This window comes from Phyllostomus hastatus, unplaced genomic scaffold (assembly GCF_019186645.2).
Source record: "Phyllostomus hastatus isolate PE091 unplaced genomic scaffold, TTU_PhHast_1.1 phas_scaffold_501, whole genome shotgun sequence".
NCBI lineage: Eukaryota > Metazoa > Chordata > Mammalia > Chiroptera > Phyllostomidae > Phyllostomus > Phyllostomus hastatus.
In genome coordinates, this window is record NW_025334033.1 from 63,460,493 (window position 1) to 63,485,710 (window position 25,218).

General features: G+C 42.4%; 1 protein-coding gene across 4 annotated transcripts in view; it reads right to left on the reverse strand.

Annotated features, from left to right (window-relative positions):
- The window catches only part of TC2N (tandem C2 domains, nuclear), a 38,805-nt gene extending 13,805 nt beyond the window's left edge, over positions 1–25,000 (reverse strand). The window contains exons 1-6 of one of the 4 annotated variants that reach the window (XM_045822790.1): positions 24,913–25,000; positions 13,664–13,743; positions 12,163–12,396; positions 3,228–3,395; positions 1,871–1,962; positions 440–515 (exon numbers count right to left, since the gene is read on the reverse strand). In XM_045822790.1, the coding sequence (XP_045678746.1) occupies positions 440–515; positions 1,871–1,962; positions 3,228–3,395; positions 12,163–12,396; positions 13,664–13,730 (637 nt within the window). In that variant the 5' untranslated portion in view covers positions 13,731–13,743; positions 24,913–25,000. Of the gene's footprint in view, positions 1–439; positions 516–1,870; positions 1,963–3,227; positions 3,396–10,876; positions 10,934–12,162; positions 12,397–13,663; positions 13,744–24,798 lie in introns of those variants that run through there. The other 3 variants (XM_045822792.1, XM_045822791.1, XM_045822793.1) reach the window with 3 other exon arrangements.
- Positions 25,001–25,218: the final 218 nt, after the last annotated feature.

Consider the following 25,218-nt stretch of genomic DNA (forward strand, 5'->3'; position numbering starts at 1 on the left):
TTATTCTGTAAAGTTGACACTTTAATAAAACACATTCCCCCCCACTCCCACCGCGCTGTTTTACTGATGTGCTAGGGGGAAGATATAACAAGTTAACCCAATTATAACAAAACTCAAAAAATTAAGCTTAAACTAAGAAAAACTTCCCCAACAACATGGATATGGCCTTCACACCGAATGCTCCAGGAAGTTCCTTCGCTAATATACTTTAAAACAAACCAAGAAAAGATATTTAACACCTTCACTCTTTTAAAAGACGCATTCATGCCTGAACACTAAAAAATGGATCATCTGATGCGCATGTTCGCATGCAGATAACACGGCCAGCGCAGACGTGATCATCTAGGGCTTCTTTCACTTTATCATACGTACTTCCAAATTACTCCTGGGTAGAAATAATTCCCTCAAGAATATAGCTGTAGGACACTTTATTCCTTACCCAGGCTTCTGTTACTCCCCTGAGAATTCTTCCTCGACGAGGAGCTGCTGGGCACACTGGACAGCGAGTCGTGCCTCTACAAATAGAATTCTTCTTCAGTCAGAAACTGTGTCTCGAACTTCGAGGATTCTGAAATACTTCCTACCCTTCTACCAAACTGCATGCTAACCATTTTGACATTTACTGATAAAAACTTCCTACTTTTCACCCTGGGCGGGTGGCTCAGTTGGTTAGAGTGTCATCCCGATACGCCAAAGTTGTGGGTTCGATCCCCACGCAGGGCACATACAAGAAACAACCAATGAATGCATCAATAAGTGGAACAACAAAGCAATAAATAATAAGTTTTTTTTTAGTTTCCCATTTTTAGATAAAAAAGAGGGAGAAAGACTTTGGTGTATGTTATCAGAAAAATCTTAAAGATCATACTAGATAATATGTGGAAAAGCCTTTGCTGTTTGGTTCGGTTTTACAATAAGGGTGAAGACGTTATGGCTTATGTTGCATATTTAAAAGTACTAATAAAAATCGGAACGTATATGGAAGTGCCCCTGTTACCTAACAACCTGCAAAGAGGCAGTTACTAAAGCACAGTCCCTCTGGACCAGGAGCATCCACACCGCCTGGGAAACTAACTATTAGAAATGCAAACTCAGGCGAGGTGCGAGCTACAGAGTCAAAAAAGCTCAGGGAGTGAGGTCTGGCGTCCTGTACTTTAACCAGCCCTCCACACAACTCCAGTGCATGTTAAAGAACTGGTGCTATAAATCAGGTCTGCAAAAAGTTAACTGGGATTATTAAGGGTTATTTAGGATACACTTCCATATTAATAAAGTATATGTCTATATATCCACACGAAAAAAGTCCACAAGCATACACACGCAATATTCGCACAGTGCTTCTACTCTCCGTTGTAGGAATACAGGAGAGTTTTCTTCTTACTTTTGCTTAGGTCTACTTTCTAACTTTCTAGTAACAATCACAGTTCACTTGTATCGAAAAAAGAAAAATTCTCAACTTTATTTGAAAAATAGGACAGTGTTAATATGAATGAATAATTAAAGTTCTACATCTTAATGGAAATACCAATTTTTATTAACTACATAGTTATATGTTCATTAAAGACAGTTAAATCAATAAGCAACTTTAGCTACCTGGCACTTTAGCTTCCAAGTGTCTGAGTGCACACCAGCTGAGAGCTGTAAGGCCCGTAAAAGACCAAAATAAAAGCTACTGCCTTTTTGCAATCAGTTGAAAGTTCCCTAAAGTTATGCCCACGGGAAATGCCACGTGTTTATCTGAGGAGATATTAAAGTAGATACCTCTACAAAAGATGTAAAACGTGTTGTTCCTGATTTAATTCCTAGGTTCCTGAGGTTTTAGCTTGAAAATAAATGATCAGATATAATGAAAGTATTACAAATAATTTACCTGGGCGAACTTCTGCGATGAGCTTGTAAGATCAAACATAGACTTGCTTAGTCCAGACGGACCAGGAAGCTTGCTGGCCCTCAAATCACAAACTGCAAAGGGACACAAGTCAATTACCTATTTTTGCAGTAAAGAGAAAGAAACACTGGACTCTACTTAATTACAAGGGACTAAGTCTTTTTAGGAATACATTACAAATAGTATATGGAAATCTACTTAAGAGATAAAATCTAACCAAGTTCATTATTTTTCAACTATTTTAACTTTGAAACAAAAACCAACAAAAATCTAATGACACGTTTTTACACCCACACCAAATACTGAGTGGGCAAAATGCATTCTTTTTGCTCATATTCCTCAATTCTTCATCCCAGAAGAAGAATCTAGGAAGTCCTCTGTGCTAAATGCAACTCAACTATATAATGAGCACTTATTTTTAAAAAGTCACTACCGACTCCTATGTGATTCTGTATCCTGTGTGATCGCTCCTAAACTGTAAGATCCTTGAAGGATGGAATTCTGCACTCTTATTGTGTATTCTAGTACAGTACTGAAATAAATAAGTATTTAAATAAATACGTCTGCTTTATTTTTAGCACCTCATCCTGAATTCAGGGTTGAGACAGCAATGTACATATATGTATACATATGTAAATACATACATACATACATAAAAGAACTGAAGAACAATGAGGTTTTTGTGAATCGGATATGTACAATACTATAACTGATGCAGTTTCAAATATGAAACTAAGTTCTAAAAATCATTTAGGCATTTTCTATTTTCTTTGTATTTCTAATCATATCATCAGTTTCTAAATTTATCAATTTCACAGAACAGGGCAGAAAAGGAAAAAGCTGCTAGTCTCTGTTGTAGAATCAGTGAATGGATAAATGATATATAAAATATATCCAAAATAATCTGTAAACAAAACTTCTTTCAAATAAGGACAAACAAAATGGATTTAGAACTCACTAGCACTTATCAATCTTGCCAATCTTTTCATTTTTATATTAGATGTAACACCACAGGGAAGTCCTGATTTTTACCACATCACTTCTGAAGCCTGTTTTTCTCTTACTCGTAAATTGTTTTTCATAATAAGACTCAAGCCTTCCAGGGTCTCAGATTTAACTTGACTTGTCCATTTGCTACAAGAGAAACGCAAGGAGCCGCTGCCGCTGCCCCAGCTGAGAAGAGGTGGGAACGAAGGAGGAAGAATCTGATAGGAGCCTGACGGGCTTTGGTCTGTTTGACTGACCCTCTTTTGTACGTGTTCAATAACAAGCTGAACTCTGAGAAAGAAAGGAAAAAAGAAACACAAAGAGGAGAAAAACCAAAAAAAAAGTTTCAAACCTGATCCATATAGTCTTGTGGCTTCTAAACAGGGAGGAACGCGCCGCCTCATATCTGGTGAAATGCGCTGACTCATGTAGAACGGGTTGTACACGTCATAGCTGGGTCCAGGGTGGGCCGAGCCGGAAAGTTCCACCTTTCGATCTCCGAAAGATGCTCTGGCAGATCCTGAAAGCAAATGTTTCTGAAGTTTTATGACATCCTTTTCCTGAAGTTATTAGCCAATAGTTGGTGCATTCAAGGCGAAGGAAAAAAAAAATTGTCTTGAGTGACATCCAGTACTAACCCACGTGCGGTTGGCATCTAAATAAGCGCATGTGTACTGGGCTCTAACCGTGCGGAGGGTTCTGCCAGGGGTCGGCCGTGAAGCCTGCTCTCAAGACAGTCTGGGAAGTAGCCGATGTTTTTCTTTGCCCCCAAGCACACACTCCCAAATGTTGCGGATGGTTCTATATTTTGTGATCAGAGTTGCCTTTCATTTTTCTGCTTATACAAAAGACATCTTATACGTAAAAAGAGTATCTTTTTTTTGGAAGTGTACTCTTTTCATGAAGACCAGAACATTCATAAAAACTGACCACGTGCCGAGAAACACAGAGCACGTCTCGATAAGTTTTAAAGCACTGATACCACACAGAGTATGCTCTCTAACACCAATACAATGAGGCTAGAAATAAACTGCAAAATAAATAAAAATATCCACATTAAACATTAAGGACCAAAAATAATCAAAAAGTAATCTCTAATAAAAATAAGACTGAAAGATTCACTCTACTTTATAGTAACAGAATATTGGCACAGTTACAAGATCAGTGGGACAGAAGAGAGGTCCCAGAAAGAGACACCATTTACGGGTAGTTGATTTATAATCCATGTGGCACTGCACAAGAGTAGGGAAAAAATGGTCTTTTCACTAAAAGGTGACAAGAGAACTGAATATTGATACAGAAAAAAAAACCCTTCATCCCAACTAAATATAGTCACAAGAAATTAATTCCATGTGGATTTTAGCTCTAAATTAAATGTTAAAGGCAAACCAATAAAACTTGTATGTTATGTAAATTTATAAGAAAATCTTCATGGTCTTAGGGCAGAGAAGCACTCTTAAAGGGAACATAGCACTTATCAAAAAAAATGCTAATAGACTGAACTACACTACAATTGAAATTGTACAACTGTCAAAAGAATAGTTGGGAGGGTAAAGCGGTGACCCACAGAGGGGGAGGAGGAGTGTGCACCAAAGACAACCGACCGACCAAGGGCTCACACCCAGAAGTTAGGAGGAGCCCCCCCAAATCAGTGAGAGAAACACAAGCCTGCCTATGCACAAATTAGCTTAAGACTTCAGCAGACACTTCGAAGAGTCCGTCTAACCAAAAGGCCAATAAACATGACCCAGGGCTCGTCTCACTGGTCGTGACAAAAATGTAGATGAAAACTCAAATAAGATACTACTGCGTGCTCACCACAACGATTAAAATTAAAAAGCCCGACAGTAGCAAGTGTTGCCAAGAACGTAGAGCAATACGACCTATCAGACTCTTGACGATGAAAGTGTACATTGATATGGTCACTGTGAAAAACAGTTTGCTAATTTCTACTAAAGCTAAAGCTCTTTATACCGTGTGACCCAAACATGCCATTCCAGGACAGAGCACAACGGAAAAACTTACCTATGTACACCGAGAAACAAGAATGCGGACGAGCATCGTTACCCGTAACAGCCGAAAACTGGGAAAAGCGCGTGTCCGACAGCAACACAGAGGGACGGCAGGACACACTGACTATGTAAGAACAGGCCACCGTGCGCTGCACGGAAACACTGCCGAGTGTCACCCACTGGGAACACAACAGATAAAGACACTCTGCGCACACGTGAGAACACACTGAAGCTGCCCACACACAGAAGAACATATACTGAACACGTCATTTCATTTATATAAGGGTTTGAAGACAAAAAAACCCCCAAAAACAAAAAAGTAAACCATAACATGTAGGAATATATACTTGGGCGGGAAAGGGAAGGAAAGCAAGACGGTGACGACTGTCACAACTGGGACACCGACGCCCTGAAGTGACTGAAAGGGGGCAGGGGGGAGCTCTGGGGGTGCTGCTGATGCCCCTTCACTCGACGGTGACTGCACACGGGGTGTGCTTTGTGCTAAATCATGGAGCTGCATATTTCTTTGTTCCTTTTTCTTCATGTTTTATATTTCTTTTTCTTTTCTTTAAATATGTTTTCTTGATTATGCTACTACAGTTATCCCAATTTTCCCCCTTTGGCCCCCTCCACCTGGTAATCCCCCCTTAGTTCATGTCCATGGGTCGTACATGTAAGTTCTTTGGCTTCTCCATTTCCTATACTGCTCTTAACCTCCCCTGTCTATTCTGTACCTACCACTTATGTTTCTTATTCCCTGTACCTTTCCTCCCCTTCTCCCCCTTTCCCCTCCCAGCTGATAACCCTCCAAGTGATCTCCATTTCTGTGATTCTGTTCCTGTTCTAGCTGTTTACTTAGTTTGTTTTTTAGATTTGGTTGTTGATAGTTGTGAATTTGTTGCCATTTTAATGTTCATAGTTTTGATCTTCTTTTTTTCATATAGTTTCCTTTAACATTTCATATAGTAAGGGCTTGGTGATGATGAACTCCTTTAAACTGACCTTATCTGGGAAGCACTTTATCTGTCCTCCCAGTCTAAATGAGAGCTTTGCTGGATAGAGTAATCTAGGTTGTAGGTCCTTTCCTTTCACAACTTTGAATACTTCTTTCCAGCCCCTTCTTGCCTATAAAGTTTCTTTTCAGAAATTAGCTGATAGTCTGATGGGAACTCTTTTGTAGCTAACTATCTGCTTTCCTCTTGCTGCTTTTAAGATTCTGTCTTTATCTTTAACCTTTGATATTTTAATTATGATGTGTCTTAGTGTGGTCCTCTTTAGGTCCGCCTTGTTTGGGACTCTCTGTGCTTCCTAGATTTGTATGTCTATTTCCTTCACCAAATTAGGTAAGTTTTTTCATTATCTTTTCAAATAAGTCTTCAATTTCTCATTCTTCCTCTTCTTCTGGCACCCCTATGATTCAGATAATGTCTAGAGATGTCCCAGAGGCTCCTTATTCAAGCCTTGTTTTTTTTTAATTCTTTTCTCTTCTTGCTGAAAATGCTTTTTCAGATTGAATGCTTTTATCTTCCTTATGTTCCAAATCATTGATTTGATTCTTAGCTTCATTAAGAATGAAGTTCTATTGCTTCTCTTTATTTCTTTTAGATTTTTCTTTATTTCACTTAATGCAATCTTCATTTGTGCCTGGGTCTTTTTTATGCTGTTGCAGTACCCAATGAATTCTTTGAGCATCCTGATAACCAGTGTTTTGAGCTCTGCATCTGATAGGTTGCTTATCTCCATTTCGTTTAGTCAGTTTCTGGAGTTTTGTTCTGTCCTTTCATTTGGGCCATGTTTCTTTGTCTCCTCAATTTGGCAGCCTCCCTGTTTGTTTCTGTGCATCAGGTAGAGTTGCTTTGACTCCCTGTCTTAGTAGCATGGCCTACTATAGAAAAGGCACCTGTAAATTGTATAGGGAGGAGCCTCAGCTAATTGTCAGGGCAGGGCAACATGTTCCACTGTTTTGTGGCTCTGTGTCGGGGGAGGGCTTGAAGAGAGGATAATGCTGCAGTCTGGCCTCTGAAGATTTGCCCGGGAGGAAGCTGTCTCCCAGCACTCGCCCTGTTCCCAGTCACCTGATTTTCTCCCCGTCTGCCACTTGTGCCCCTCCAGCTGTTGCCCTAGTGCTGAATCCCAGAGCGGGTGAGTCTGTGTAAGTCCTGAGAACTTTGTGGGCCCTTTAGGAGGAACCTCCGGAGAATCCCGCAGTTTCTTCTGCCGCCCCAACCCCCACTGCTTTTTACAGCCTGAAGTTATGGGGACTTATGGCCGTGGTGTTGGAAGCCTGGGCTGGGTGGTCTGGTTTGGGGCTGGTATCCCCCGCTCCCGAAGGATCCCTCCCTATTTTTATCCGCCACACACGAACATGGGACTGCCCGTTGCGCCGCCTCTCCGCATCTCCACGCCTCTCCCTGTCTCCACGCCCCCTGCTGGTCTGGATGAATGCGGCTGCTTTAAATCCTTGGTTGTCAGGCTTCCACACAGCCCGATTTTCAGACAGATCTGGGTGATATTTGTTTTGTAGTCTAGTTGTAATTTTTTGCTGTAGTTGTGTGAGGAGGCAACCTTCCATCTTGACTGGGAGACTGTGTCTTTTATTTAGATCAATTTTTTTGAAAGCTAATAATCACATTGGAGATAATACATACACCTAAAGTTGTTTTTAAACATTTAAATTATTACCATGTTTTAATTCTTTTTGTCCCATGTAAATGAGACCAACAGTATAAACTAGTATTTTCTGAACTATGCTAAACAAGAAAGCAGTTTCACATTGAGTTTAGAAAAGAAAAAGTATGGGATTATGAAGTGAGAGATTTTATACTCGTCCTGATCCAAAAACCTATGTGCACAATCCCAGCACAGCCCACGGCCACAGGGGTGCCAAGGCGGCTCCGATGCCAGAGAGCCGCACAGAGAGCCCGCGCCCCTGAAAGCGGGCACCTGAATCGCGCAGCACACGAGCACTGCTGTGAGAGTCTGTTCGTGGTAACGAGAACAGCGCTGTCGAGAGTAAGCAGCACTAACAATGACTCACGGCCTTTATGGCTATATCTAAAAAAAGAACGGTCTGATTTCACGTTTCCTGTATAAGGAAGCCGCTACAGAATCCGATTTTCCCCTCAAACAGCATACAGTGATATCATTTTTTAAGTTCGGGAGGAATGTCTCTCAATTTAGAGAACCGCGGTGCTACAAACTTAAATGTAAAGTAACAAAATTGTCTACACCTCTCAAAAGCCCTGTTTAAAATTTCAGTATTAACATGCACTATCCATGACAGGTGGATAGGTGACAGGTAGAGAAAGGTAATAAAGCAAGCCCGGTAAAATGCTAATGACAGATCTGTTATCGAAGCAGACTCATCATCAAGCAAGCAATGCAACAAAACAAATTTCCAATATGGGAAACATAACTTCAGTCACTATTGCTACAGGTCTGCTCTTTCTCCCTTTCTAGATTTCCCTATCGGCTCATCACTCACAGGGGCATGTACACATACGGCTTACACAGGTTTCACCTCTGTAAGTAGGTACGAAGACCACCTTCTTGACTACGGTATATAAAGTAATTCTCCCTCCAATATGCTAAAAATCAGATGGCTTCACTACATCCTTATTGAGGCTATAATTTAAGTATAAACAAATGTCTTACTTATTCAACTTAAAAGTAATGTTTCCTAGTGATACCATGAAAAAAAAAAAAAGAGAAAAAGAAAAACTGCCACGTATTGCCAGGTAGGTATTTCTTACTTATTTTTGGGTTATTAAAACAAACAAACAAACAGAAAATACCCCAAATGTCTAAAAATAGATAATTTATTAGAGACATTATGGTTCACCCATATAATTTAATACCACGGAACCATTAAAAAGCAATGAATGTGAAAACATGCTCATAATATATGATGTGAATAAAACAAATGGCAAGACTGTTTATATGGTTTAATCCCAATGTTGTTAAACAAGTATGAGAGGAAGAGAAAAATCAATTAATCATGGGATCCTGTGAGCCAGAGCTTTTAAAAACTACTTTTTAGAGACACTACTGATACATGAACAATAAGGCACAGGGTTTATCTTTCCTTGTTTGTTTAAAAAATTATATCCCTCCTACCAGGCCCTCTCCTGTAGATACAACACTAAACTCTAGAACAAACCAGAACAAACAAACAGACAAAAACCCTGCAGGCACTGGAGAGTGAATGACTGCAGAACCTGGACAGGATCTGACTCTTGGAAAAAAAGGAATAGGACACAGTTAGTTACCTGTTTTTAATAACTTTTAGCCTTAAAGGGTAGGCCACAGTTGGCACTGAGCAAAGCGGATAAAACGCCAATAGAAAATCCAGTCTTTTGGCCTGAAGAACCAGGCCAAAAGAACCAGAAGGCAAAGCTCAGAGCAATCACAGCGGCTAGAAAGTGAGGTGGGAATCTTGGAAAGGAGAAAACCCCAAATTATGTGAATCAAGTCTGCTTAGTACCTAGCTGGTGCCTGAACCACACGTGTGCGGGAGGGACTCCAACTAAGGGCAATAAAACTAAGCTGAGCTAAGAGCTGCCACTACCAAGTTGCAGAGTCCAACCAAGTTAATTGTCTGCTGAAAAAAAGAAAAGAAAGAAAAAAGAAAGAAACCTTCTGAGTAATAAAACAGATTCCAGAGTCTCTACAACATAACATCCAACATCCAGAATACGATCTAAAGTTACCCCCAAAGAAACAGGAGAATGTGACTCATTAAAAAAAAAAAGGCAATACACAAAATCCAAACCTTGATGACCTAGATGTTAGAATTTGTAGATGAAGATGTTAAAGCTCATCCCTGACCGGTGCAGCTCAGTTGGCTGGGCATCGTCCTGCAAACTAAAAGGTAGCCAGTTTGACTCCTGGTCAGTGCACATGCCTGGGATGCAGGTTCAGTCCCCAGTGGATGCCCACAGGAGAAGCAACCCACCATGTTTCTCTGCTTCTCGTTCTCCCTCCCTTCCCCTCTCTCTAAAAATACATACATAAAATCTTTTTTAAAAAAGCTCAAAGACATAAAAGAAAATAGGCTCACAGTAATAAAAAATAACAACAGCAAAGACAGAACTACAGAAAAGAGCCAAATGTAAATTCTACAGCACAAAATGACAATGTCTAAAATATAAAGTTCACTGGATGGGCTTAACGGCTCGATGGAAATAACAAAGTACCGAGACAATGAACTTGAAAACAGATCAGTATTATCCAATTGTAAGAACAGAGAGAAAAAAAAAAGGTTGGGTAAAAAAGTCTCAGAGATACCTAATGCAATATCAAAGGGTCCTACACATACGTAATTAGACCCCAGAAGAAAAGAGGAAGGATGGGGAAGAAAAAAATATTTGAAGAAATAGTCTAGATCTTGATAGGAATCTTGATTACACTGGTATATGCATTTGCCAAAAGTCAAGAATTGCACACTTAAAACTGGGCAGCTCATTGTGTGTGAAGTGTTTGTTGAGAGAAGAAGACTAAACAGACACTGAACTCGAGTAAATGAAGTGCTTGCGTAAACATTTAGAGGGAAGTCTACTGATGTCCACAGTTTACTCTCACATGCATTCTCCCCCACAAAACGGATTAAGAACACACAGCGGAATGGATAGATGGATAGATACGTGATAACAAGTATAGGAAAATGTAAACATAAGAATCTATGTGGTGGGTATGAGGTCTGTCCTGAAAGTATCCAGCCACACACCCTGAAAAATGGAGAAACATTCCCTGAAGAAGATACAAGGTACAAGAAACACTGTACACAGGACAAGGACACCTCAGTCCCCTTCAAAGGAGGCACCTTGGGACCTCAAACAGTTCTCCCAATCGCCATCAGCTGCCCTGCTGTATTTTCCTGAATCTCACTGATGGTCTGAAATCTCTTTCCTTTCAAAGGTGATTTTAAAAGTTTTGGAAAAAGCCAGAAGGCGCAGGGCACCAAATCTAGGCTGTAGAGGGGCTGAGTCACCTGGGTGATTTGATGTTTCCCAAAACACTCTGCACAAGACGTGATGCATCAGTGAAAGCGTTGTCCTGATGAAGCTGCCAGTCACCGGTTGCCCATAGCTGCGGCCTTCTGAATCACCTGAATAGTTTCCACGGAGGAATGTTCAAGCTTAATGCAAAATTGGATGCAGAGTCATTGCTCTCTTTGCTCAGTCATTTGAATGTGACAGCCACAGAGCACACATGCTCCCTCAGTGGAGTCTACCGCCCCCACTGACCAGTGCAGTGAAGTCATTGTTCACACATGCGCATGCCAGTCCACTCTTCTTGGCTGCGGCTGCCAGGTTACATCGATGCCACACAAACCATTCTCGTTATATTAACAATGGCTGGACTTTTTCTGAACAGACCACGTATATGGGTATTCGTCATTAAGTTCTTTTAATTTTCCCGTATATTTGAAATTTTTCATAACATTTTGAGGGAAAATGATCATTGTGGCTGACTGCTTCCATCCACTAAAACAAAATTATTTTTTTTTTAAATACAAGAGTTACACGTTGTTTCCTCTTCATCAGCCCAGTGGCCTCTATAACATCAGCCAAAATTCAGCCAATGAATCCACCTCATTCGAGCAGCTATTTAGACTGGCAAGTGTACTCACAGACCAGGAAGTGTAGCGGTATAGAAAGATGAGAAGGAAGAAAGACTACTTCATTGCTTCCTTATTTCTTTTTACACTAACTTTAGAAGACAGTAGACAAATGATCCCTATATTGACTAATCAAATGCAGAATAACCCCTCTATTTTTTTTTCTAGGTGTGTGAAGGAAACTGATGTGCTATGGTTATATTATTCCTTTAAAAGGGGCCAAATCTAAGCCCTGGCTGGGGTAGCTCAGTGGATTGAGCGCAGGCTGCGAACCAAAGCATCGCAGGTTCAATTCCCAGTCAGGGCACATGCCTGGGTTGTGGGCCATGGTCCCCAGCAAATGCACATTGGTGTTTCTCTCTCTCTCTCTCTCATCCTCCCTTCTCTCTCTAAAAAATAAATAAATAAAATGTTTAAAAAATGGTATTTTAAAAAAATTTAAAAATTAAAAAAAGGGGCCAAATCTACATACGAATGTCTTGTATTATGATCAGACACTATACCTTAAGTTCCTCTATAAAAAGAGCAAAATATAACAAGGGAAATATAAAATCTGCATATAGAAGGTACATCTTTGTGTTGAAGATACGAAAGAGCAAAGTAACAGCGTTTAAAAGCCGCATGTTGATTTTAAGCCCTGCCGTCTTGCTGTTTACCTTCAAGTTCTTCGAGATGTGAAGGGGTTGCTTGTATCCTGGGCTGAATGTACGATAACTTAAACGTGGGCACCACGAAGGGCACCTGTCTGCCATCAGGGGGCAATCTGGACAGTAAGTAATCCTCAGTGCAGCCGACCTGCGGCTTCACGGAGACGGCGGTCAGCGGGGGCGCACGGACGGGAGTGCGGTAGCAGTCTGGCGCTGCGGCTTTGAAGTCCCTCTCCACGGAGACTGTGCGTGAAAGAAGGGGGAGGAAAGACAGAGGTCACAGACCTGCATGTAGATTTACATATAATAATCCAAGCCTAACATGCTCTGGTACTTACTTAATCATTTCGGAACAAACTGCTGAGACATAAACTACTCCGGGGTCCTATCAGGCACAGCTGGACTCTACATCAATTCTGTCCAGCTGATATTTGAGCAATGCATATGCTACTGCCAAAGAATATTAATTTACTATAGTGATAAGCATAGTTTATAGAGTCTCATTTCCACAAAAGAGTTCACAGATGGAAAACAAGTTTATTTTCAAGTTAATTACACAATACTTTCAAGTAAAATCTAGCCAGTCAAAACTACTCTCGACAAAGCAATTCTTGTTGTCAATACTAATGGTGCACATCAGTCTTAAATACATAAAGCAACTCTAACGGAAGCCAAGTTTAGGTCTCCGAGCCGACAAACATCTTCACCTAATCACAAAATAAAACACACACCGACCCAAATAGGACGGCAGCTGTCCCTGTGCTGGCACCCCTGACCTGTGCGGTCCACTCTCTAAACGACACGTGATTCCTAAAACACGTGAGTTAGGCTGAGGAGGCAAGGGACACCCAGAGTTAATCTGTGAACTATCAGTATTGTCTGGAGAATGAATAAAAGTGCAACTACCATTGTGTATTGATTTATAAAATGTTTTAATGCAAAAAAGAAGCCTTCATACTCAAATATACTTGGAAGCTATGCTCTAGACTAAGGAATACGAGAAAGAGCCAATGAAAAGTAAAGTTCTGGTCTCAGACCCAAAGTAGGAAGAGAAATGTCCAGGACTCCTTGATCAATGTGGGTCCTGACAAGTTTATGGGTCTCTTCTCTCCTGGTGTCCTCCTCCTCCATTGGTCATTTGCCCACAAAAGGCATTTTTAATGCACTGTTCATAAAATGGACACTAAAACATGTGCCAGAGTATGGTGTCCCCGAAACACACACTGTACTCTCCCCCTGTCTTCGCCTGTATCTCATCCGCCTGTAACACTCGTGTCTGATGCCCAGCTTCTCTTCCTCCCTTCTGCCCACTCAGCCGCTAAAACCCTCTTCATACTCCCACGCCCACTGCCGTCTTCTTCGTGGGATCGTCCCACGGTGCCCCCTGCTTGCCTAGGGAGCCTTATGTTTCTGCCTCTCCCATGAAGTCAGGATATACGTCTCATTTACCCTGATATGGCCAAATGCCACAAATAAATGCTTGGTGAAGTCGAAGTAAAGTGAAACTCACCGTTGTGCTTTTCTGCTTCACCATAAAAACATCCTCTACAGCAAGTCTTTACAAATTCTGTTGCCATCACATTCGCTTTCCTGTATCAAGCAAAAGACACAAATTTCCGCTTTTAATATTAATCTGTTGGTAGAAGAGAAAACAATTTAAAATGATCATGCTTAATGCTATTAGGTATCACTACATGTAATAAATCATATTATCCACCTTTCTCAGATGTTCAAAAGTTTAGAGGACGATAGATTTTTGTTCCTATATGTAATTTTTGTATAACCTGGACTCCTTATAAGTTGATAAAATAACATGCTTAAAAATTACTAAATGAACAATTTCAATTTTAATCTGGAAAAAAGAAAATCTCCACTCTCAATATTCTCTTTAGCCTTACATATCTCAATTGATGACTAAGCAAAATTTGAAACATAAAATGGCACTCACAGAAAAAGTGTGAGAAAAACTTCACTTGCTCCAAATCAATTCCTTTGGTAACTCAAAGACTCTATCATGGGGGCCAATAAACAAATACCTTCATACTTTGTGAGATAGTTTAACGCTTAGAATTACACTACTAGAAAAATATAGCTTAAGCACTGTAACACACACAACACCAGCTAAGTCATAAACAAGATATATTAGAAAAAATGGAGTCTGTTTCAAATTTACCTGAACTCTAAGACTGTACAAGAACTTGATGTCCAGGAGATGCATTTGTTGCGGGGACAGTGCACCAGTGGCAAGGAATGACATTTCACAGACAAGCTAAACTGGCCATTCAAGAGCAACGCTCCTGCGCCCTGGCTGGCATAGCTCAGTGGATTGAGCTCGGGCTGCGAACCAAAGTGTCACAGGTTCCATTGCCAGGGCACATGCCTGGGTTGCAGGCCATAACCCCACATTGATGTTTCTCTCTCTCTATCTCCCTCCCTTCCCTCTCTAAAAATTAAAAAAAAAAAAAATCTTAAAAAAAAAAAAAGAGCAACGCTCCTGGCTTTCAGGTTCGAGGTGGTGGAGTAGGAAAACCCTGAGCTCACCTCCTCTCCCTGACAACAAAACTACAGCTGCACACAGAACAGCTGTCTCTGCGAACAAACTGAAAACTAGCAGAAGAGACTTTCTACAACGACAGAGCGAGAGGGGTGCGAGGGGCAGACTCAGTCTAGTCAGGACCCACTCTACCCTCCCATCCCCGTGTGGTGACCCACGAGTGGGGGTGGGTATCGCGACTGTGGAGATCCCCCCACCCGGGAGCGAGAGGTCCAGCCCCAGTCCGGGGACCTGCACCGGGAAGAGCAGCCGCCATGACAGACGGCGGAGGGAAACCAAGACCGTGCTCTTTCCAAGTCCCAGCACAGAGGCAGCAGTTTGAAAAGCACCTGGGTCATACCTGAAGGTGACACATGGGCTAATTTTAGGGAATGTGCTGGAGGGACAGGGACCCTTCTCCAGAATCAGAAGTGCTGGTGGGTGCCACCTTCCCCGCCTTCTTTACTCTCTTTGCACCTAGCTGGTCGGATGCCGACAGGTGCCGTCTCTGGCACTCTCCACTGACCTCGCCAGCACTGTTCACCCCGCCCTGGCATCTCCCTGAGGACCCACCAGGCTGGCACTCCTCCAGAGGAGCCTTTCCACGCCTGGTGGCAACCCCAGTTGGCGCTAGCACACAGCAGTGGGTCTGCAACGGCCTGCGAAGTTAAATACATGCATTGTAAACGCCAGAGCAACCGCTAAAATAGGAAAACGGAGGTCTAGCTAATGAGCCACAAAGGTGATCCAATGGAATTATAGAAAAAAGGTCTTCATATAGAGGAAGGCAGGAAAAAAAAGGGGGGGGGACAAAAACAGCTGGGATGAACAGTGAGCGAAGAGCACGCGTACACACCAGGTGGAACGAAAAACGGGGGGGGGGGGGATGAATAAAAACAGCAAAATGATACACTGAAACCTAACCACACCAATAATCACATTAAGTGTAAATGCTCTAAATGTACCAATGAAAAGGCAGAGATTGTCAAAGTGGCTAAACATGCATGACCCAACTACATGCCGGCTACAAGAAATGTACTTTACATATAGATACAAATAGGTTGAACGTGAAAGGAGGGACAACCCTCATGACTACAGACACAAAAATTCTCAACAAAACACTAGCAAACTGAATCCAGAAACACGGAAGCATCATAACCAGGTGAGATTTATTCTAGGGTGGCCAGGTTGGTTAACATCTGAATGCCAACTCATGTAATACATTACATAATCAAGTATGCAACAAAAATCACATGATCGTCTCGGTAGAGGCAAAGAAGATCTGAAAATTCCAACAATCATTCATGATAAAAAAGAGAGCTGATCAAACAAGGAACAGAAGAGAATCTTCTCAACAAAATAGAGAGTATCTGTGAAAGAGCTACAATCAACCTGGTATCATCGCGGTAGGTGCCGAAGGACTGAATGTTGTCCCTCTGACCCACGCAAAAGACAAGGGTGCCCACTCGCACCACTTCTGTTCGACAGTGTGCTGGAGATTACAGCCAGCACAAGTAGACTAGAAAGCTACAAACGGCACCCATACTGGAAATGAAAAAGTAAAACTTTCTTTATTTACAGACAACTTGATCTTGTAAATAAAAAGAGCAAAGGAATCCACTAAAACTATTAGGATAAACAAGCTGTATGCAATTGCAAGACATATGACTGCCACAAAAATTAGCTGTATCTCTATACGCTAAAAAAAGAACAATCTAAAACTGAAATTAAGAAATCCATTCTACCCATAATAAGATCTAAATGAGCCCTAACATACTTAGGAATACTTTAACAAGAGAAGTGCAAGACCAGGACACTGAAATCTACAAAACATTTACTGAAAGATACTAAAGAAGACTTCAAGGGCCCTGGCTAGCGTAGCTCAGTGGATTGAGCGTGGGCTGCGAACCAAAGTGTCGCAGGTTCGATTCCCAGTCAGAGCACATGCCTGGGTTGCAGGCCATGACCCCCAGCAACCGCACATTGATGTTTCTCTCTCTCTCTCTCTCTCCCCCCCTCTTTTCCCTCTCTCAAAATAAATAGATTTATTTTAAAAAGACTTCAAGGAATGAAGACATCCTATTTTCATGGACTGAAAGACATATTATTAAGATAGCAATACTCCCCGAATTTTCTACAGATTTAACACAATCCTCTTTAGTTTCTTTACAGAAAGAGTGATCTTAACATTCATATGGAAATGCAAAAAACAGACACCCAAAACAATCTTGAAAAAAGAACAAAATCGAAAGATACACTTCTTGACTTGAAAATTTACCGCAAAGCGACAGTAACTAAGACTGTGACACTGTGACACTGGCCTAAGGACAGACGTGTGGATGAGTGGCGCACAAGTGAGAGCCCAGAGGCAAAGCCTTATGTTTATGGTCAATCAAGGGGACAAGAAATTTTAAAGAGAAAAGAACAGTCTTTTCAACAAATGGTGCTGGGACAAATGGATATCCACATGCAAAAAAAAAAAAAGGATAACTACCACATACTATACACAAAAATTAACTCAAAATTGATCACCTATATGTAAGAGTTAAAATTACAAAACTCCCAGAAGAAAACATGGAAGTAATTCATTGCTTGGGAACATGGGTTAGGCACTGATTTCTTAGCCATGACACCAAAAGCTCAGCACTAAAAGAAAATTTAGATATAATCAAATCAAATACCAAAATTCTGATACATGAATCAGAGTTTAAAACCTTGTGCTTCAAAAGACAGCATTAACAGAATGAAAAGACAGTTCAAAGACTGGGAGAAAATACTTGCAAATCATAAACCCAATAATGAGCTTATATCTAGAATAGATGAAGGACTACTACAATTCGGCAATAAAAGAAAAATATCATAATTTAAGAATAGGCAACGGATTTGAACAGATACTTCTCCAAAGAAACATACAAGAAGACAAAACAGCACGCGAAACTATGTTCAACACCATTAGTCATCAGAAAAATGCAAATTAAAACTACGCTGAGATAATACTACACACTTACTGAAAAGGGTAAAATTGCAGAGACTGGCCACTCGAGAGTTTGCAAGCCTGCAGAATGAGTAGGACTCTCACATTCACCTGGTTGCAATGTGAAATGGTTTGGCAGTTTCTTTTTTTTTTTTTTTTTTTAAAGATTTTATTTATTTATTTTGGGGAGAGGGAAGGAAGGGGGGGAGCGAGAGAGAGAGAGAGAGATTGGGAGAGAGAGAGAGAGAAACATCAATGTGCGGTTGCTGGGGGTTATGGCCTGCAACCCAGGAATGTACCCTAGCTGGGAATCGAACCTGGGACACTTTGGTTCCCAGCCCGTGCTCAATCCACTGAGCTACGCCAGCCAGGGCTTGGCAGTTTCTTAAATTAAGCTCACACCTACTATATCTGATCAAGATATTCCATTCCTAGATCAAGAAAAAAGAAATGATATTACCCACACAAAGGCTTGCACACCACCGTTCATAGCAGCTCTACTTGAAATAGCCCCAAACTATCGAATGCCCATCAACAGGGGAATAAACAAATTGTACTGTATCTACACGATGAAATACTGTTCAGCAATCAAGGAATACCCCATCCGTGGGCCGATGCCTTTCCACCAGCACTGGCAGATTTTCCAGTGCTGAAAAAATTCTCCTTCATTATCTCTTTCAATATAGCCTTGCCTACTCTCTCTCTTTCAGAAACTCCAATTGATTAGACTTCCTCACGGCAACTTCTCATTCTGATGGCTCTAACTTCCACGTCTCCTCACCTCTTTTACATTTCCCATTTCCGGCTCTTTGAGCCGTGTTCTGAATGATTTATTCTGGTCTATATCCCAGAGTCTGCGGTTCAACGCAACAAATTAGTTTTGAGTTTTTACTGCATTTTTCATGAATAGAAATGACATTGTTCTTTTTTTAAGCAGCTCTGCATCTCTGTCACTTGTGGGCTTCCTGCTCCCTGCGTCTATTTTTAGACTTGTCTTTTATAAACTTAAAATAGCCCATCATAGTTACTTTAATAATCTATGACAGCAAATCAATATATAAAGCTTTTGTAAGTATACTTCTTCTAATTATTTATTGTTTCTGCTGATTCTTGCTCAAGTTGTCTTATGTCCTGTGTACCTGGATTATCTCTGGCAATAAATTAACGTTCATTGAAATTCAAAACTTTAAGTCCAAGATGGAAAGTATACTCCTACAGAGAATATTTGCATTTGCTTACCCGATGATTTTAAATGCATGCTTTCACAAATAACCGGATTTTAAAGTGGGCAAAGGATGTGAGCAGCTATTTCTTAAAAAAAAAAAAAAAGATCAATGGGTGGCCAATGAACCCATGAAAAGGTTCTCAACACGAATCATTAGGAAAATGTAAATCAGAACCACAGTGAGAGGCCACTTCACACACACGGGGATGGCTGTGGTCAGACACACGGACAAGAAAGGGTTGGCGAGGATGCGGTGGAGAAACTGGAGCCCTCACACATGGTTGGCGGAAATGAAAAATGATGCAGCGGCTCTGCAGAAACAATTTGGTAGTTCCCCAGGAACTTAATCACAGAGCTAACACACGACCCAGGAATTCCACTCCTAGGTAAATGTATCCCTGAGGCTGAAAAGTCTATTTCCACACATATGTCCACAGCACATCACACATGGTAGCCAAAAAGTGGACACAACCCAAATGTCCATTCCTAATGAACAGAAAAAGAAAATGTGGTATATTTATGTGACAGAGTATTATTCAGGTATAAAAAGAAATAAAGTACTGATTCATGCTACAACATGAATAAGCCTCAAAAACATTATGCTAAGTGAGCAAAGCAAAGACAAAAAGAGTACATGTTACATGATCTCATTCACATGAAATGCCCGCAATAAGCAAATTGACAGAATGTGGACGAGTGATCGCCTGGGGTTGGGGGAGGGGAAGAGACAAGCAGTGTCTGCTGATGGTACATGGTTTTGGGGGGGTGATGGAAATGCTTTGGAATTAGATAGTGATGACGGTTGCACAACGTACTGAATATACAAAAAACACTGAACTGTACACTTTAAAAGGGTGAGTTTTGTGTTATGTGAATTACATTTCCATATAAATGGATTTTAAAAATTCACATTTCAAAACTTTTTAAGACCACCACGGTGATGTCGGGTTCTCCCGTGGCCTGGTGGCTGCAACTTCCTAAGGACCGGCTTTTCCCCTGTTTCGCCTGAGGTCAAGGCAACTTTCCCTGCAGGTCCTGGAAGGAGGTGGAGTGAGTTTTCATCTCTGACATCACAGGCCTTCGGGATCCCAGTGCTGTGGCAGAAAGTCTCTGCTTAGCTAACCTTGACCAAGCCCTGTGCGCGCTGCTAACTGTGCCTCCCGTCCTGCAGAACCCGGAGTTCTTTCCTCTAACCCAAGCAAGCCCTCCCAAGGGAGCAAACACCCTCAGAGCAAGTAAGACCTCAGGGCTCCTTGAGTCTCTCCGGTTTTCCGCTTTCTCTTAGATTGGAACATATCAATCCCTACCTACCATTTAATTTGTTTTAACACAGCATTCTTGGCTACTTTCAGTGCAAAAGGTTTTCCAATATCTTAACTATAATGCCCCAAATGAAAACCCTATATTTGCATTTCAAGTTAAAATGAACTCTGGTGAGCGAGGGCAGGGTTTGCAAAAACTGAAGACAGCCTGACACAGCCTGCGTTGAAACAGTCTCAGTGTCGCTTGTGACCTCAGGTGACTCCTGCAGAGATGCTGAAGCTTAAATAACACACACTACCCCAGAAAGTTTACTTTAGAAAAAATTTAACACCCATCTGAGGGGGGAGTCTAGTTTTAAAAGCAGCATAGGTGGGGGGAGGGGGGCTTGTTCTCTTAAGCATCAAGGCTCTTTACACAACGGGAGTAAATGAGGTTGCAGCAAGGATACACAAGGCGACCTGAGGAATGGAAGAGCAGAAACACGCACACGTGTGTGGCAACTTGACGTGATACGTATCGTCGAAGGGAAAATAAACAACAGCGGAAGAAAGATTACCCACGTGGGAGAAAAAAACTAGATCTTACCACTTCACACAAAAATCACTTTCACACATATCAAGAACATAAATACGAACGGCAACATTTTGAAGCTTTTGGAAATATCAGACTAGAGGTTTATGGCCGAAGGGAAGGGAAAACTTGGTTAAACCAGATGCCGAAAGCCCTGGGCATAAGGAAAGGATGACACATTCATTCACATTAAACCACAGAGTATGTCCATCAAAGACCACGATAAAGAAAGTAAGAAGGCAAGCTACCATATTTTGCCGTGTTAATGCACATGTTTTGCCCCACTTTTTGAGGGAAAAAATCAGGGTGCACATCATACATGGGTAGTACCTGAAATACTCTGTATCTGTTCTTGTGTTTTGTACTCATTTGCTACATGAAATTTCTTGTACCATAATATGTTCAAAAACTAAATGCTAAAATTCCTTTATAATACAAAAAACCAAGTACCTAAATATAAATCAATTAAAAAATTGAATTAAAAAATGAAATTTTTTTTCCTGAAAGTTTGGGCCAAAAACGTGGGTGTGCATTATATACGGCAAAATATGGTATTACTAGGAAAAAGACACTTGCCGCATGTATAACTGACAAGGGACCAGTTCGCAGAATACGTATATTCTTTAAGACAGACTTCTAGAAATCAATTTTTAAAAGGTTTTTAAAAACAATAAAAACTAGGCAAAAGCCACCTATAGACATCCCAAGAGAAGAGGAACTATAAAAGGTTCAACATCATCAGTCATTAAGGGAATGTAAATTAACTCCCCATGGGGTGCCATTTCCTCACCCACCAGATTGTTGAGAAGAAAAAAATCAGTTAAACACAAATGTTACTGTGCCAATGTCTCCCTGTCGCTGAGACAGGGAACAGAGCAAACACCTACCACGCAGCTTGTGAGAGTGTAAACTGGTACAGCCACTCTGGAAAACGAGTCATGTCGTCCAGCAAAACCAAACACTCACAGCTCCCTCCCAAAGGGGAGGGGATGGCAGGGGGGGGGGGCGGGGGGCGGGGAACAGCGTGAGTCCCCTTATACATGGCCATTCTTCAATAAAGACTGCAAGTGTATTTTCTCTTCTTTCTGATTTTTGTGATAACATTTCTTCTCTAGCTTACTTTAGTATAAGAATACAGTACATAATTCATGTAACATACAAAACATGGGTTAACTGACGGTTTATGTTATCAGTAAGTAGGCAGCTCCTGTCAGTAGGCTATTAGCAGTGAAGTTCTGGGGCAGGCAAACTTATACTCGGGTTTCTGACTGCACTGGGGGTCAGTGCCCCAACTTCCACACTGCCCAAGGGCCCACTGCATATTACTATTTAAATGGTGTGCTTTCTTCTCTCTATTTTTATTTACTCTTTTTATAGCTTTATTGAGGTACAATTGATTTACGGTAAGTGGCACATATTTAACGTACAATTACATGAGTCAGACATAGGTATACACTGAGGAAGGCATCTTCACAGTCAAGAAAATGAACACAGCCATCGTCCCCCAAAGCTTCCTCATCACACCCCTTTCTAACCCAGCCTTCCTTACTGTCCCTTGCCCCCACTCGTGAGTAACCACTGACCTGTGTTCTGAACTTTAGGCCAATTGGTATTCTCTAGATATTGGTCAGGTACAGTTTGGACATGATTTATGCACCTATTTCACTCTAGCAGATCCTGCCAGAGAGTTCTGTAAAATGATCGCCCCAATTTACGCTGCTACCAGCAGAGTACGGGAGTCCCCCACTGCTCCACGAGCTCGCTCACGGGCCTTTCCCGTTTTAGCTCGTTTCATAGTCCTAAGGAAAATACATCCAAAACTGCTTGTCTGAACAACAACCAAAAAAAATGTAAACTTTCAATGGTGACTGAAGGGGAATTCATGACAAAGAAATTTTAATCTCAGGGCACCTTCCCTGGAATGCACAACAGTGATCGAAGCAAAGGCCCTAACATGTGCAAGCCGCAAGGATTCTGACTGAGTCAACACGTACGATTTCTGCGGAAGAGTTCTAGAAGAACTGCTGAGACACACATGAAAGAATCGCAGGACTGAAAGTGAGCTGGGAGCCAGTGCCCTGGACCCGATGAAATGCAGTCGGACAGCTACAACGCTACTTTAACACTGGTAACAACCCCCGAACCCAACAGACCAAAATGCCACTAAAATACTGTCGTCCTTTGGCTGGGGGGGAGAGGTTGGAACACCCTTAAAGTACTGTAGCTCCATCAGTACGCTCTGACACTTTTTCTGGCTGCTGCTAAACCGCGAGGGAAGAACCAGGCTGTGAGATGCATTTTGACGGAAAGGTATTTTCCCTATCTTCCTTCCCATCTGACTTTAAAGTCCCCTCTACCACCCTGTCAGTTCTTTGAAAAAAAAAATAAATAAGGGCTCAACCCTCGCTATCTTTATTTCTTCATCCTCTATTTACTCCTCAAAGTCACTCAAATTTGGCTTCCAGCCGTATCATTTTACTTAAATTATGTTTGCTGAAATCAATGACCCCTCCTTCCTAGCAAAGCCAATAGGCACTTTATCAGCTCCCACGTCCCTGATTCTTCAGACTCGTCCGACTCGGAGATTTCTCTCCTCCAACCCGTTGCCTCTCTTGGCTTCCACGACACCCGGCCTGCTCCTTCGCCTCCTTTCTTCCCTGACCCGGCCCACCTGTCCCCTTCCGTGGTCTTCCTCTCTTCTTACTCCGCTTGAATGATTTCTGCCACTCTCACAGAATCAACTTCCATGATCCAGATGCCCCCGACACCTACAGCCCTGATCCCGACTTCAGAAAACCCTGGCACCAATCAACTGTATCAATAACCTGCCCGCTGGACAGCCCTGCCACATGTCTCGTGAGAACCTCCAACTCACTTTGTCTCTACCAGATTAGTCTATCAATGTGCTAGTTTTATTCATATGTTAAGTTTATGAATTGAATTATGATAATTCAAGAAGAGCCAATAAAATACAAGAGATCCTTAAAATCCTTTTCTTAAAAGGTAAAAAAAAAAAGCGCAAATTTTTATGAAGTCTTTTCCTCCAGTTACGAAGGTGAACTCAGTCATTAGCAAAAATGACCGAATATAAAAGATGATACAAAAGCAACCCTGGAATCCCAGCTCTAGAAAGCAAGCAATGTCAACATTTCCTTCTGAAAAACCAATTTTTAACCTTGATAAAGGTACATATCAAAATACTAAATTGGTAAATGGGAGGGGGGTGTTATTAACTCTCAATATTTCCAGGCTTTTTTTTTTTTTAAACAGAACTCTATTAACTGCCTACCTGGAGTTAGAATCAGTATACTATTTTAAAAAACAGAAGCAGTCCTTTCACATGGTGTATTTTAAACATTCTACAGGAATCAGTGTTTGTGGCTTGGCATCTCTCTCGCCTATACCTGGACGTCGGTGTGCAATGGTGTATTCCTTTGCTTAAAGGAATACACCACTGCACACACGCACGCACACACACACACGCACACACACACCACTGGGAGTAACAGACGCGAAATCTAAAATCTAGCTGGGTAGATCATTTGTGTTTTGCAAAAACCATATGAAAGTGACGTTTTAACACCTCTTCGTCTGCCGCTTCAAAAAGTTCAGAAACACTGGGCTCATCAGTTCTCATCTGACTCTCCGGAGAAGGAACTGCGTTTCCCATTCCCCTTTCCCGGGCCAGGAGCCCACCTTGGGGGGGGGGGCTCCCCTCCTTCCGGTCCAGGGATCCCCCTGAGTGGACCGGTGAACCCCACAACCCGTCCTGCTCCACAGGACGAGTCACTGCCTGCCTTCCAGGCCGCGGTGATCGCGGCTGTCCAACAACCGTAAGTCTCCCTCGGGCCTCCGGAGAGCAGACTGGGACACAGTCACCGGGCCCGCAATGACAGGTTTTTTAAAAAAGTTTAAGGAGACGAAAAAACCTGCACAACAGTCGCAGGACCCTCAGCCCCGCGAGGCCGCTCTCACACCCGACCCCCCCACCCCCGCCCCGCGCAGGACCCCGGAGGCCAGGTCGGGGGTCACAGGAGGCCCGCCACGCATGTGCCCGGAGAAGCGCCCCTGACGGCGCACCTGGGCCCTCCGGCTCCCTCCCACGCCCGGGCGCCGAGGTCTCCACGCGCGGCTCTCGGGGCGCCCTCGATCCACACCTCGCGGAGGCTGCGCCGGGCGGCCCCGGCAGGTTACCTGCTCCAGGCAGTGGACGTTCTGCTGTCGCCGCCCCCGTGAACCGAGTCTCAGGTCACTTCGCCAGGCAGCGTCCCGAGGCCCCGCCCCCGCTTCCCCAAGTTCCCCGCCCGCAGGTCGGGCTGTGCACGCGGAGGGGCGGGGTGCAACGGGGCAGGGCGGGGCCGCGGGGCCGCGTACCTGAGCGCACTGCGCCTGCGTCTCTTTTCTCCCAGTCTGCCTCGTCCTGCCCCAGCTTCCCAGCTTCTCTTTGGGAAGGTGTAAGATGAAGCCAGGCAGAGTTCAGAGTGTTTTGGGGGATCAGAA